The sequence below is a fragment of the Schistocerca piceifrons genome, chromosome 8 (assembly GCF_021461385.2).
Source record: "Schistocerca piceifrons isolate TAMUIC-IGC-003096 chromosome 8, iqSchPice1.1, whole genome shotgun sequence".
Lineage (NCBI taxonomy): Eukaryota > Metazoa > Arthropoda > Insecta > Orthoptera > Acrididae > Schistocerca > Schistocerca piceifrons.
Window position 1 is genome coordinate 366,952,118 of NC_060145.1, and position 14,401 is coordinate 366,966,518.

General features: G+C 41.9%; 1 protein-coding gene across 1 annotated transcript in view; it reads right to left on the bottom strand.

Moving 5' to 3' along the window:
* Nucleotides 1-514: 514 nt before the first annotated feature.
* Nucleotides 515-14,401, bottom strand: part of LOC124711582 (protein takeout-like) — a 35,045-nt gene continuing 21,158 nt past the window's right edge. Inside the window, exons 4-6 of the mRNA XM_047241729.1 lie at nt 13,801-13,937; nt 3,430-3,579; nt 515-831 (exon numbers count right to left, since the gene is read on the bottom strand). Coding sequence (XP_047097685.1) covers nt 677-831; nt 3,430-3,579; nt 13,801-13,937 — 442 coding nt within the window. The 3' untranslated portion in view covers nt 515-676. The remainder of the gene's footprint in view (nt 832-3,429; nt 3,580-13,800; nt 13,938-14,401) is intronic.

Sequence of the window (14,401 nt, forward strand, 5' to 3'; positions counted from 1 at the left end):
ACTTATATATAAGTGAAGCTGCAGTAATTCCACATTTCACCAAAATACGTAAGAGACCATGTGGGGAAGTGAAGAAAGGTACCGTAACACTGTTGATAAATACATTTGCTTGACGAAAATGAGAAAATATGTATTAGTGTACTAAACACACCGGTAAATAGAGGCTGCGTGATAAAAATATTCAATGAAATACATTCATCGCTACTGAAGAATGAATAGTAAGGAAGGTTAATTTTCTCAAAAAACAGTTTATTTTATAACTATAAGCATAATTTGTGGTATGCACGTTGATCAACATTACTTTGCATTGTGATATTACTGAGTTCACACATGGCTACGACGGATTCAAAGAAATACAGGACGATAGATTTTCGTTACCAAGGCGTTGTTTCAGTATGGAGTTATAGAGTATGAAATTTTAATGGTGTTAAGTCTGTAGGAATAAAGTCTGACGTAAATTTTTACAAACGATTTTAAAAATAGGGAACATAGTATCTGAAAGTGAAAGAAACTCTTAATAGTCAAAGTATTGATTATACATACAATTTTTCTACATTGTAGGATTTGTGCAAAGTACAATACACAAGCAGCAAGGTAGGTATGTATGATCGTGCATCTACATAGCAAGACTAATATAGTCGTTTTCTTCGAGCAGAACGTATAGATCGTCGCATCTTCACGAAGGTGGGAACACTGAGTTGTACGGGACCTTGCCAAACACTCTCCTGGCCATCTCCTTGAAAGAAGCGCCCAATGCTTCCCCTATGGCGGGTTCCAGCTCCTTCGCGATCTCCCCAGAATTCTCGTTGAGGAACTTGAGGGTGTTGTCAGCTGAAACATTCACACACATTTCTGAATTAGTTTTATTTCCCAGATGCATTCTTTAATCGTAACTAATATAATTTGTGAATTTTCAGCTCTGAAGCACAGATAAACAAGCTGATAGTTTCTGAGATGTACATCATGAAACAGAAATTTCGTAGCACCAATTTTCTAACCCCGCCCACCAAGTCAATGGGACCAGCATACATCACCAACTCTTGTCTCAGAAGGCGGCACAGTCAGTGACACACAGGGCCTCGCTGGGGTTGGCACGACACAGCTTTTATCAGTGTGTAGCTTATTCAGGCACGTCATTTGGAAATGAAGCCAGCGCCATAGTTGGGGGGGGGGGGGGGGGGCAGGGTCTGGGCGAAGTATGGTGGGCTGTCCACACTTGTTTTGCAACAGCGTAGCTGGCCTAAGGAGCCGACAGGGAATGAAGCCGGAAATACGGGACTGAATCGGACACATCTTCTGGAAGCCAGCTCCGGGCTGCTGTGAGTACGTGGATGATAATGTTGTGGTTTGCAGCTGGGTCAGTGCATTGACGCCGTGTTTACGATTGATGGAAGCGTTGGAAAGACCGAAGACTGGCTGGACCAAAGCAGTAGGGAGTGCGACCAGTGACATCGTCTTGAGCTGGTGCTGTAGATCACTGTGGGTAGCCGTGGGCAAATTATGCAGTGCAGTAAAGTCAAGCTGGGGCATCAGTTGCCTTTTTCTTTGCATCATCGTCAATGATCAATATGTTGTGTGCAGCATTGGTCGGAGATACCGCAGTGGGTCGGGTTCGTTGATGGCTGCCCAGGAAAACCGTCTCTGAGGAACCAGAGTGCCGTTGAGCCGAGAGTAGTGTGGAAACAGCGGCAGTGCGCTGCAGTGGTTAGTGTTGGAGATGGCCGCTTGTAGTGCGGACATCGTCAAGCTTTGGTACCAGACGGTTTCTTCCTTCGAGAGCCCAGAGGAAGACGGGGCCTCATAGACACGGAGAAAGACTGAATGTCCCTCATGGATTAGTTGTTGAAGTGACATCTGACGACCAGTTCACATTCGTCTTCAGGCCACAAGCAGCCCATCGGGACCATCCGACTGCAGTGTCATCCTCAGCTGAGGATGCGGATAGGAGGGGAGTGTGCTCAGCACACCCCTCTTCCGGTCGTCATGATGGTTTTCTGTGACCGGAGCCGCTACTATTCGGTCGAGTAGCTCCTTAATTCGAATCACGAGGCTGAGTGCACCCTGAAAAATGGCCACAGCGCACTGCGGCCTAGATGGTCACCCATTCAAGTGCCAGCCACATCCGACAGCTCTTAACTTCGTTGATCTGACGGGAATCGGTGTATCCACTGCGGCAAAGCCGTTGTCAGCTGCTACCTTGCATCCTTCGCAATTTAAAATGAAGAGTTCCTGTGATAGGAACACACTGTAGAGCACAGACCGACAAATCTTTTTTACGTGTTATTTATGCAGTTGACAGGCACTAGCGTTTGTCAGAATTTTGACCAGTAAAAATACATTGTGGGAGTATGCATGACGGCCCGCGTAGTGAGCCTGATATTGGTTGTGGTATGAAGAAGGACGGCGATGCAGTGAGAAATTTGATTGTGAGATAACTGCATAATTTCATTACAAATCCGTTCACCTGTTTTCAAATGTTTATTATCTTCATCTTACAGATCTCCCGTTCCCTACTTCTGTATATCATGCCAGCCAGAAATTTGCAAGCGTAGGCCTGTAAACCCGATAGTTTACACACAGAAACACACACACACACACACACACACACACACACACACACACACACAAACACACACACAATTTCCTTATAAGTCGGAAGAACGATGGCAATATGTAATATTGGTATATTCTGTTCCGTCTAGGTAAATAAGAGGATGTTGTTTTTGTGCTGTTTCTGTAGTTTACAATCGGCGCTACCTCTCTCATTCGTATTTATTTATTCTTTAGTTCTATGTCATACGTGTCATTAATTTCCTATAACGATTTGCTATTGGACAATATCTCAGAATGACTGGAAACAACAGGGTACTAACGTAAATAAGGTTTACAATATACTGTTTTCAACAATGTGACTGAAATATGTATTGGGGCACCGATACACGTCGTTAACTTGGTTAGGAGTACAGGATTTTCCAGATGTTGCTTTCAAAAGAGCCAACATTCCTTGGCGTGTACAGGAATCTAACCAATATGACATAAATTCCATTGGTTACGTAATTTTCCTAAGTGATATAACTCATCAAAAATAAATTAACCAAATATATTTCCCACCTTAGATAAATCATTTGGTATAAGGAATAGCACCCTTCGAAGGACCCTTGGGCTGTAGAAAGTTGCCTTTTTTGTAACGGGTCTCATACTCTTCACAAAATGAAATAATTAAGAACTCATTCAGTCCACATGGCATTAATGTTACTTCTACTGACCAAAATGTAATAAACTCTGTGGATCGCTTCGTAAATTATTACCTTCAAGCTTAATTTCTCCTACGACTCACCCCTTCAACGTACCTGACCTTTACAGTATAATTTTCTAGAACAGGTACATAAATTATTTGCTCAGTAACGCAGGATCTACTCCACTGCTTACCTAGTGCCTTGTCGTTGTTGTATAAACCCGTTAAGTCAACCACCAACTTTTCCAAATGGGGATTGACTTTGAAGTCCGTCACATCCCAGTACACCTCTCCATCGCGTTCAACCGGCTGTCCAGTCATTTCCAGGTCGGCCTCCAGTCTAGCTGTAAGCAAGAGGAACATGGGAAAGAATATTAGAGTAAATTTCAGGTCACTCAAGAAAAAGCACAGGACGAGGAGTCTCGCATACATTAAGCTAGATTTAGCAGCTTTCAGTAGATAACAGATTAATAAGTTTATTTAAAGACGAATTATTTCCGTTTATGTCGCATTTCTTGAAATCTCCATTATTCATAGTGGTGTCCTAAGTCGAATTAAATTATTGCGAATGACACATGGTAGAAATAAAAAATTCTTTGTAACGGTGTTGGTATCAAGTCTTATAAATGGTTACAGACATTCCTTCCAAGTCAATATTTTTAAAAATTGCTAATATGGTTAAATATTATTTACTGTACAGGCAACATTATTCTGTGTTATGAGAGGTGTACAGTCTTAAATAAGCTATTATGAATGATTATATACCTACAACAGTTAATAGGTGTGTTTATTGTAAGTGGCAAAGTTTAGGATCTTCACGATCTCTGTTAAATCTAATTAGACATCTGTACTAAGTAAACATTACAATGAGTAGTACATAATAATAATAGTAATAATAAAAAATAATAATATACATTTTTAAGCATCAGCTTTGAAATCCTTATGCACGACCTGATCTACAACATTCACAGTTTCCACAATTAACAGTAAATATAAAGCTGGCTTCAAAACCTACTAAAGATTTTGTACTATTTTGTGACCCAATTTAATATGAAAGGGAAAGGCCAATAACGTTTATCTTGCCCCACTGCACAAACAGCTGTTTAAAAGTGGGAATCAATTTGTGGTATGCTGTCTTCTCAAATACTCCACTATTTACTTAACTGGTCCATATCATCACATTTGTCTCATGCAACAGTGGAATGTGGCGGTGGGAGACGGGGTGGAGGGATGTGGTCCAAACATACCTTAAATACCTGTGTTCATGCATAGAGTGTATCATTATTAACAGCGTAAACGCACTGACAGTACACGATACCAGAAGCAAAAAGGTCTCGATACAAATAGCTCTGCAAACGAAACATTTCCAAGGTAATTGCAACTTTGTAATTATCAGTCACTACCCATGTGATTCTGTGTAAATACCATATTACGGTCGCAGGTTCGAAACCTGCCTCGCGTATCGATGTGTGTGAAGTCTTTAGGTTAGTTAGGTTTAATTAGTTCTAGGTTCTAGGGGACTCATGACCTCAGATGTTAAGTCCCATAGTGCTCAGAGCCATGTGAGCCTCATGCCGGTAGGGGGTGTGAGCTGTGTTCACGTTTTGTAAAACTGGAGTAGTAAACAGAATTGGAACTACAGTAGAGTACACAGTCAGAGTGTCACTCGCATCAAGTGTTTCCAGAGCATGAGTTGTTTTGTACGGTTGTTGGCAGTAGCTTGGAAAACTACAGTATGAGGAGTATGTTGTTGTTGTTGTGGTCTTCAGTCCTGAGACTGGTTTGATGCAACTCTCCATGCTACTCTATCCTGTGCAAGCTTTTTCATCTCACCTACTGCAACCTACATCCTTCTGAATCTGCTTAGTGTATTCATCTCTTGGTCTCCCCCTACGATTTTTACCCTCCACGCTGCCCTCCAATACTAAATTGGTGATCCCTTGATGCCTCAGAACATGTCCTACCAACCGATCCCTTCTTCTGGTCAAGTTGTGCCACAAACTTCTCTTCTCCCCAATCCTATTCAATACTTCCTCATTAGTTATGTGATCTACCCATCTAATCTTCAGCATTCTTCTGTAGCACCACATTTCGAAAGCTTCTGTTCTCTTCTTGTCCAAACTATTTATCGTCCATGTTTCACTTCCATACATGGCAACACTCCATACGAATACTTTCAGAAATGACTTCCTGACACTTAAATCAATACTGGATGTTAACAAATTTCTCTTCTTCAGAAACGCTTTCCTTGCCATTGCCAGCCTACATTTTATATACTCTCTACTTCTACCATCATCAGTTATTTTGCTCCCCAAATAGCAAAACTCCTTTACTACTTTAAGTGCCTCATTTCCTAATCTAATTCCCTCAGCATCACCCGACTTAATTAGACTACATTCCATTATCCTTGTTTTGCTTTTGTTGATGTTCATCTTATATCCTCCTTTCAAGACACTGTCCATTCCATTCAACTGCTCTTCCAAGTCCTTTGCTGTCTCTGACAGAATTACAACGTCATCGGCGAACCTCAAAGCTTTTATTTCCTCTCCATGAATTTTAATACCTACTCCGAATTTTTCTTTTGTTTCCTTTACTGCTTGCTCAATATACAGATTGAACAACATCGGGGACAGGCTACAACCCTGTCTTACTCCCTTCCCAACCACTGCTTCCCTTTCATGTCCCTCGACTCTTATAACTGCCATCTGCTTTCTGTACAAATTGTAAATAGCGTTTCGCTCCCTGTATTTTACCCCTGCCACCTTCAGAATTTGAAAGAGAGTATTCCAGTCAACATTGTCAAAAGCTTTCTCTAAGTCTACAAATGCTAGAAACGTAGGTTTGCCTTTCCTTAATCTTTCTTCTAAGATATGTCGTAAGGTCAGTATTGCCTGACGTGTTCCAGTGTTTCTACGGAATCCAAACTGATCTTCCCCGAGGTTGGCTTCTACTAGTTTTTCCATTCGTCTGTAAAGAATTCGTGTTAGTATTTTGCAGCTGTGACTTATTAAGCTGATAGTTCGGTAATTTTCACATCTGTCAACACCTGCTTTCTTTGGGATTGGAATTATTATATTCTTCTTGAAGTCTGAGGGTATTTCACCTGTTTCATACACCTTGCTCACCAGATGGTAGAGTTTTGTCAGGACTGGCTCTCCCAAGGCCGTCAGTAGTTCCAATGGAATATTGTCTACTCCGGGGGCCTTGTTTCGACTCAGGTCTTTCAGTGCTCTGTCAAACTCTTCACGCAGTATCGTATCTCCCATTTCATCTTCATGTACATCCTCTTCCATTTCCATAATATTGTCCTCAAGTACATCGCCCTTGTATAGACCCTCTATATACTCCTTCCACCTTTCTGCTTTCCCTTCTTTGCTTAGAACTGGGTTTCCATCTGAGCTCTTAATATTCATACAAGTCGTTCTCTTATCTCCAAAGGTCTCTTTAATTTTCCTGTAGGCGGTATCTATCTTACCCCTAGTGAGATAGGCCTCTACATCCTTACATTTGTCCTCTAGCCATCCCTGCTTAGCCATTTTGCACTTCCTGTCGATCTCATTTTTGAGACGTTTATATTCCTTTTTGCCTGTTTCACTTATTGCATTTTTATATTTTCTCCTTTCATCAATTAAATTCAATATTTCTTCTGTTACCCAAGGATTTCTACTAGCCCTCGTCTTTTTACCTACTTGTTCCTCTGCTGCCTTCACTACTTCATCCCTCAAAGCTAGCCATTCTTCTTCTACTGTATTTATTTCCCCCATTCCTGTCAATTGCTCCCTTATGCTCTCCCTGAATCTCTGTACAACCTCTGGTTCTTTTAGTTTATCCAGGTCCCATCTCCTTAAATTTCCACCTTTTTTCAGTTTCTTCAGTTTTAATCTACAGGTCATAACCAATAGATTGTGGTCAGAGTCCATATGTGCCCCTGGAAATGTCTTACAATTTAAAACCTGGTTCCTAAATCTCTGTCTTACCATTATATAATCTATCTGATACCTTTTAGTATCTCCTGGGTTCTTCCATGTATATGAGGAGTATGGGGACATGCATTTCGTGTATGGTAAGGATAATGGCAATGCATGGGAGACTGCACGCTTGTTCCAAGGAATACTACTTTGACTGAAGGGACCTAGACAGTCGAACGTTTACAATGGTACATCAACGCCTCCGAGAAACTGGGAGCTTTGCAGATGCTGCGGGATTGGGTAGGCGTGCACGAATTCCACCAGAATTTGATGATATGGAGCTGGAAACAGCCGAACATTGTCCATGGATCACGACAAGTAGATTTGCCACAGAAATTCCTGGAATGTGCCACATGGAGAATTGTGCTGCATCACCTTGCGATGTACACACACCACCTTCAACGAGTTCAGTGTCTTAGTAAGGCGGACCTCGGCCCTAGAATAACGTTCTGTCAGTGAATGCAACAAGCTGTAGCAACCTTGCATTTGACAATAACACTTTATTCACAGACGAAGCAGGGTTCACTTGCTGTGATTAATTATTACACATTTGGAGTCATCTAGGCTCCAACGCACATGTGCACGTGTCTACATCCCCGCGTCGTTTCTTATTGAATGTATGATTAGAGGTGTTAAGTGATCGTCTTATTGGGCTGCACATTTTACCAAACCAGCTAAGTGGATGGTATGACCTTTGGTTTCTGCAACATCATCTAACAAGGATTGCTTGAGGATGTTCCCTGTTCGCAACGTCAGAGGACGTGATACATGCATGATTGGCACAGGCGCATTTTGCTGTTATGGTGAGACGGCATCTAAATTGGCGATATGGCCGTAGATGAACTGGGCGAGGAGGACTCCAAGATCACTCGAGCTGAGAGACAACGGATTTCTACGCTTGGGGCCACCATACGTGTAGCGTACGTCACTGCGGTTAACACTGTTAAAGAACTCAAACAGAGCTTGTCAGTGCTTGCAGAATTTCGAAATAATTCAGTATGAAAGCGTTCGGAACTCTTTGCGGCGACGGGTACAAGCCTGCATCTGAGTACTAGGACGACAGTTTGAACATCTCCCTCTTGTTCGAGGATAATTCAATAACTGTCGCCGTTTTTATTCATAGCGGCTGCACTTCTACCAAAATATCTCCGATAACTTTTCTTAACGTTGTATAGTATTGCTAATTTTTCTTAATTGGGATGACATTTACGCAGAATAAAGTCAGGTGTGGCTGGTAGCCACAAAGTTGCTATTATCTTGCCGACGATTATATGTTTACAGAAACTTTAAGCTTATACCATCGTGTACGTTCAACTGTATGCTTTTATACCATTAATTGCGATACATCATGTATAATGAGTAATAAACTGTTAGTGTTGAGAGTAATTTGCGTCTTCGCTAAGGCTTTTAACTGTCAGAACTTCACATGAAGAGGGAAAAATACCATGAAATGTCCGAACAGCAAGTTCAAGGTTTTCATCTCATTTAAATAATAAAAGACAATGAACATCTTGTTGATCCCCGTTCAGGAGTCTGACACCGGCTGTACAATATTGATGTCATTTGTTGTTAATAATATGAGAGCTTATCCCCAAGAATTAGCATCTTTAACGAAGTTAATAGTAGGAAGAAATCCAATGTGAATTTGGATCACATCTCATTGACTCTTGTGCAGAAAGGCATACATCCATTTTCATCAAGCTACCATAAGAATTAAAACATCTTAGAGTCTAATCTAGCGAATTTGCTCTTGGAGCACTCCATTTATCCTGTAAGGGAGTTCTTGGTGAAAAAAAATAATTTAGTTCCTCTGTCATATTTTTGGTTATGGTAATACACACAGAGGTGACACATACTGAGTTACATTCTGTACCTGAAAGACTCAATAATGATATACCACAAGCTTCTGCCTTGGATATTTCGCTGTTTAAAATGTACATTACGGATCTTTCGCTGTTACGAGGTGCTAGTTTTTAAGTTTTCTTGGATCACAGAAGTATAGAAATAACATTATTTTACTAATACTAGTTACCTTACTGCAGATTCAGTTAAGGGATATTTCTAAATATTGTGAAGCGTCAGGGGGCAGGTGTATTGACATTAAATTTTGATTAGAATAAGTATAAACAGTGTAATACCTCACGTAGACTATTACAGCCTATAACCGTAATTTATCCTAACAATAAAATACATAAAGTTGATAGAGCTCAGTAGTTCGTGTAACGTAAATACACAATACGAACATATGTACTTATGTATAAGATTGTTAAATTTTGGACAACCTGCAGTTTCGTTGGTGTAAGGTCTCAGTTTGGTGGAGAGTAATTTGTAGATTAAGATTATATGTCGGTTTATAATTAAGGCTTAGTGCAAGATTTTTAGTATGTCAATTTACCCCTGTTTCGTTTAGAACGACATATGAATAAGTTATTTTAAATTAAATAGAGTATTATGAATAATGACAAATATATTAAATACCAAGAATACCACAGTAGTGAAAGATAAAATGGACAGTTGTCCTCCCAGATAATAGTAAAAGCTACCTGAGTGAATGGTTTCCCAGAGTATACTATACATAAGAAGCTCTAGAGACTCTAGCCAGGTGGCAGTGTTTAAATACCGATCTAGACCGTACGTTTAGAGCGATAGTCATCATCTCCTAGCAGAGTGTCGCCAAGTCCCTATATTTACTCATTATGGTGGCCATCGCCTCCACCAATGAATTCGTGGATACTTAAACAACACCTATCACAACATAACATTCATAATGGAGCTAGACGGGAAATTGATGTCTCGTTTTCTACTATTTCTTAATAAATAAGAACACTAATGGTAGTCTAGGTCGTGCAGTTTGTAGGAAGCATGCAACTAAATGCCACCATCGAATGGTGCAACATACAGTGCTTGCCGTACTGGTCCATAGAGCACAAGTCATCGTGCATCGTGATAAGCAAAGTCTTCCAGCGGAGCTACAATCACAGGGAGGAAGTGTTCCATCAAAGCGGTTACAGTAAACCCCATTAAAAAGGGGATTCATTGAAAGAAAAGACACCACGTCAGCCACATTATGTGGGGCCACTCTTAATAAAGTGGATAGGCCGCCTGGATAAAGCGACATCAAAATTATCTTGCAGTCACCAATAAAAACGAATGATGCTCTAGGATCTATCGATCACCCAATGAAACTTTAAGTTCCGGGGATACGTATTATTTGATATGAATAAAGTGTCCAGTAAATCAGAAAAACGCACCATGGGATCTCGACACGGAGATAGGGACTAGTTAGATTTCTCGCGGTACACTCACAGAAATCAGCAGCGGAGGAGTATAGCCTGAACGAAGAATATGCGCCGTACAAGTATCTGGACAACTGTTCGTGGACATTAATATGGAATGTGTCTGCGCTTCACATGTATGGCCTCTTCACCTCTGCTGGATATACTTCCAAGGAGGTATCCAAATGTCTATGGAGGAATGGCAGGTCCTTATTACTGAAGAGTCAAAAGTAGAGAAGGTCTGGGATCTTGAGCGAAGTCGACGTTCTCATAGCAGAGGAGTCCCAGTCGGTTCATGTCGTGATTCTGGGCACGCTTGTCCATTACAGGAATCTTATTGCTCACAGATCATTGCATCAAAGATGCTGTTATATGACAGAATGAATTGTCATGCCGAAACAAACAATGTAAAATGTATTCATATGTTTCCTTGTTTCGGGTTTCCTTAAGCGCAGTAAGGGACCACATTAACACGAGAAACACCCCTATATCCTAACACCATCTCCTCTGTACTTCACAGTTGGCGCTACACGTGACAGCCGTTAACGTTCACCAGACATCAGCTGAACACAAACCCGTCCATCGGATTGCCCCAGGGTAGAGAGTGATTCATCACTCGAAATCACTCGTTTCCAGTCACCCAGTGACCACTGGAGTCGTTCTTTCAACCCTCACAACTGTCGCTTAGGATTGACTACGGAGATATATGGCTCATAATAAATATGGTCACGAAGTAAATGAAATTAAGGAATTCTGCTACCTAGGCAGTAAAATAACCAATGACGGACGGAGCAAGGAGGACATCAAAAGCAGACTCGCTATGGCAAAAAAGACATTTCTGGCCAAGAGAAGTCTACTAATATCAAATACCGGCCTTAATTTGAGGAAGAAATTTCTGAGGATGTACGTCTGGAGTACAGCATTGTATGGTAGTGAAACATGGACTGTGGGAAAACCGGAACAGAAGGGAATCGAAGCTTTTGAGATGTGGTGCTATAGACGAATGTTGAAAATTAGGTGGACTGATAAGGTAAGGAATGAGGAGGTTCTACGCAGAGTCGGAGAGGAAAGGAATATGTGGAAAACACTGATAAGGAGAAGGGACAGGATGATAGGACATCTGCTATGACATGAGGGAATGACTTCCATTGTAATAGAGGGAGCTGTAGAGGAAAAAACTGTAGTGGAAGACAGAGACTGGAATACGTCAAGCAAATAATTGAGGACGTAGGTTGCAAGTGCTACTCTGAGATGAAGAGGTTAGCACAGGAAAAGAATTCGTGGCGGGCTGCAGCATCAAACCAGTCAGTAGACTGATGACCAAAAAAAAAAAAAGGCCGGCCGGTGTGGCCGTGCGGTTAAAGGCGCTTCAGTCTGGAACCGCGTGACTTCTACGGTCGCAGGTTCGAATCCCGCTTCGGGCATGGATGTGTGTGATGTCCTTAGGTTAGTTAGGTTTAAGTAGTTCTAAGTTCTAGGGGACTGATGACCACAGAAGTTAAGTCCCATAGTGCTCAGAGCCAACCAAAAAAATAAATAAATAAATAAATTTCTGAACCCTTGTACCGCTTTCTTTGTAATTCCCTGCGCATAGTCACTGTGGTGGCTGGATTGATGGCAGCATTTTGGAACTCACGAATGATGTCTTCCACTGAATTAGTGCGATTTATTACAACTTTCCCCCCAACCTCGACGGTCCCTGTGCGTCAGTACGAAGAGGTCTGGTTGGCCTTGCTTTAGCTGTGGTCCGTGATGGATTACTTGGTGAGGTGACATCTGATGACTAGTCCACACATTTAGTAGCTGTGCTTTCCTCACCGATGAATTCTACTGTTACTGATTCTCTGCTGATAACAAAATACCCTCCGCTACCTTCTACAGTGAGGACTCCGCCTCTCGTGTCACATGGTGGTTAATTCCACATTACATTGTGCTGTCCAAACACTTCCTATATGACAGCGTACATTCGATATTGAAAACATCAAGAAATGATGTTCGGCTCGTGTCTGTGAATAGGAAGGTAGATTATCAGCCAAATTCGGCGTGAAATTCCACGCTATGTATGGCCAGCACGCGGTACGGACGAACAACGCCCACTCAAAGATTGGAAAACAGGTTGGCCCCCTTTTCCTCATATCACAACGCTACGTCCCTTCCATTCCTCCCCACCTGCCGGTTCGAGAGCCTGGTAGCGAGGGCGGCCGAGGGGACGTCCGAAAAATTCAGCATTTCGCCAAAAAACGATGTGCAGTGTCCGCCCATGAGTACACTATTTGTTTGTTCACATATTTTTTTATTCAGATTAACTGAGATAGCATCAGGTGTATAAGTGTTATGATTTGAACAAATTTATATCCCTGCAGCCACTGCCAGTAATAATTACTTTCTTTCTTTCTTTGTCTGAGCCTCGTCCCGTGGGTACGCAGGGTCAGCCATGGTTAATCGGATGTGGCATGTTAAGTATAAGGGGTGGCCGGATGCCCTTCCTGCCGCCACCCCGTACCCCCCAGGAAGGAATTAGTGTACCCCAGCTGTCTGTGTCTAATGTAAGCCATGGAATAGTGCGAAGGTGTTGCAAATGTCTGCGAGTCGTGTAACTGAGGCGGAACGTGGGGAACAGCCCGGTATTCCTCTAGGGGGATGTGGAAAACCGCCTAAAAACCACATCCAGGCTGGCCAGCACACCAACCCTTCGTCGTTAATACGCCAGGTGGATTCAATCCGGGGCCGGCGCGCCTACCTGAGTCCAGGAAGCAACGCGTTAGTGCTCTCGGCTACCCTGACGCGTCTCTACCAGTGAAAATTACGTCAGACATATTAATTTTATGTATAGTGAGTGAATCAGAATGTCTGAGGAGCGTACTACAATCTAATTGGATTCATGTCGACTTCCAAGGGAACAGAGATAAACGACTGCCACAGTGTGCTGCCAAGATTGGCATTGACGTAAACCTGCAGTTGAACAGTAAGGCTTAGATGTGCACGCCACGCAATGTGCACGTTGTTTATCCAATCCGTATGTATTTGATCCATAAGGCAATGGCGTCGTATCAGTTTGCGCGTGCACAAAAGCTGGTTAAAGGCATGCACAACGCAAGACATGCTCGCGACCGAAATGCCAAGTTTCACAGAGTCTAGAGGAGGAGCACTGTAGCATACCACGCTATGTTTCAGGTTCTGCGTCTATTCGTTTAACAGCATTCGAAGAAAAATAATAAATTAACCCGCATGGCGTGAAAAGCGGATCCTCGTTGATAACCAGTAACACTTTCACGAAAAGTGTTTATGAGAGAGCGTAAGATGCGAGAATCTAGATACTCACGTGCTGTTATGTTGCTTATTCCCTCTCCTTTGACAGGGAGTACCAACACCTTGCCGTCGGCCTTGTAAGGCCCGACTAGCCGGAATGGTACGCCAGAGTGTATGTGTGCCTTCATGTTGTAGCTACCAGGCTTCATCCTGCAAACAATTGCACAGACCAGTTTTGAGGTTAATCTACATTCAACAAATAATCACTTCTATAACTGTGTGGAAATAACATACAATTTACATAACAAAAGGAAATGCCGTGAAGATTTAAAATAGAATTTAAGTAATGTAGCTATTCATTACAAGATGGATAGGAATGCATTTCTTCTCATTTCTCTATATAGTCATAAAATTTATCTAAGCACCTCTGCATATAAGTCAACAGCCAGGGCCCCCGACTGGTCTGTGAAGTTTTTCAACACCCCACTATACTACTTAAAAAAGACGTACTATGTTCGTAATTAACACGGTTGCAAGAAAAGCTATGAAACCTATATATATTTTCGTGATAGATTTTTTATTTTGCTGCTGGATACAGATTATTTGGTGTGGTCAGTAGAAGTGGGAAACCTTTCTCACTTCCACAGACCACACCAAATAATCTGTATCCAGCA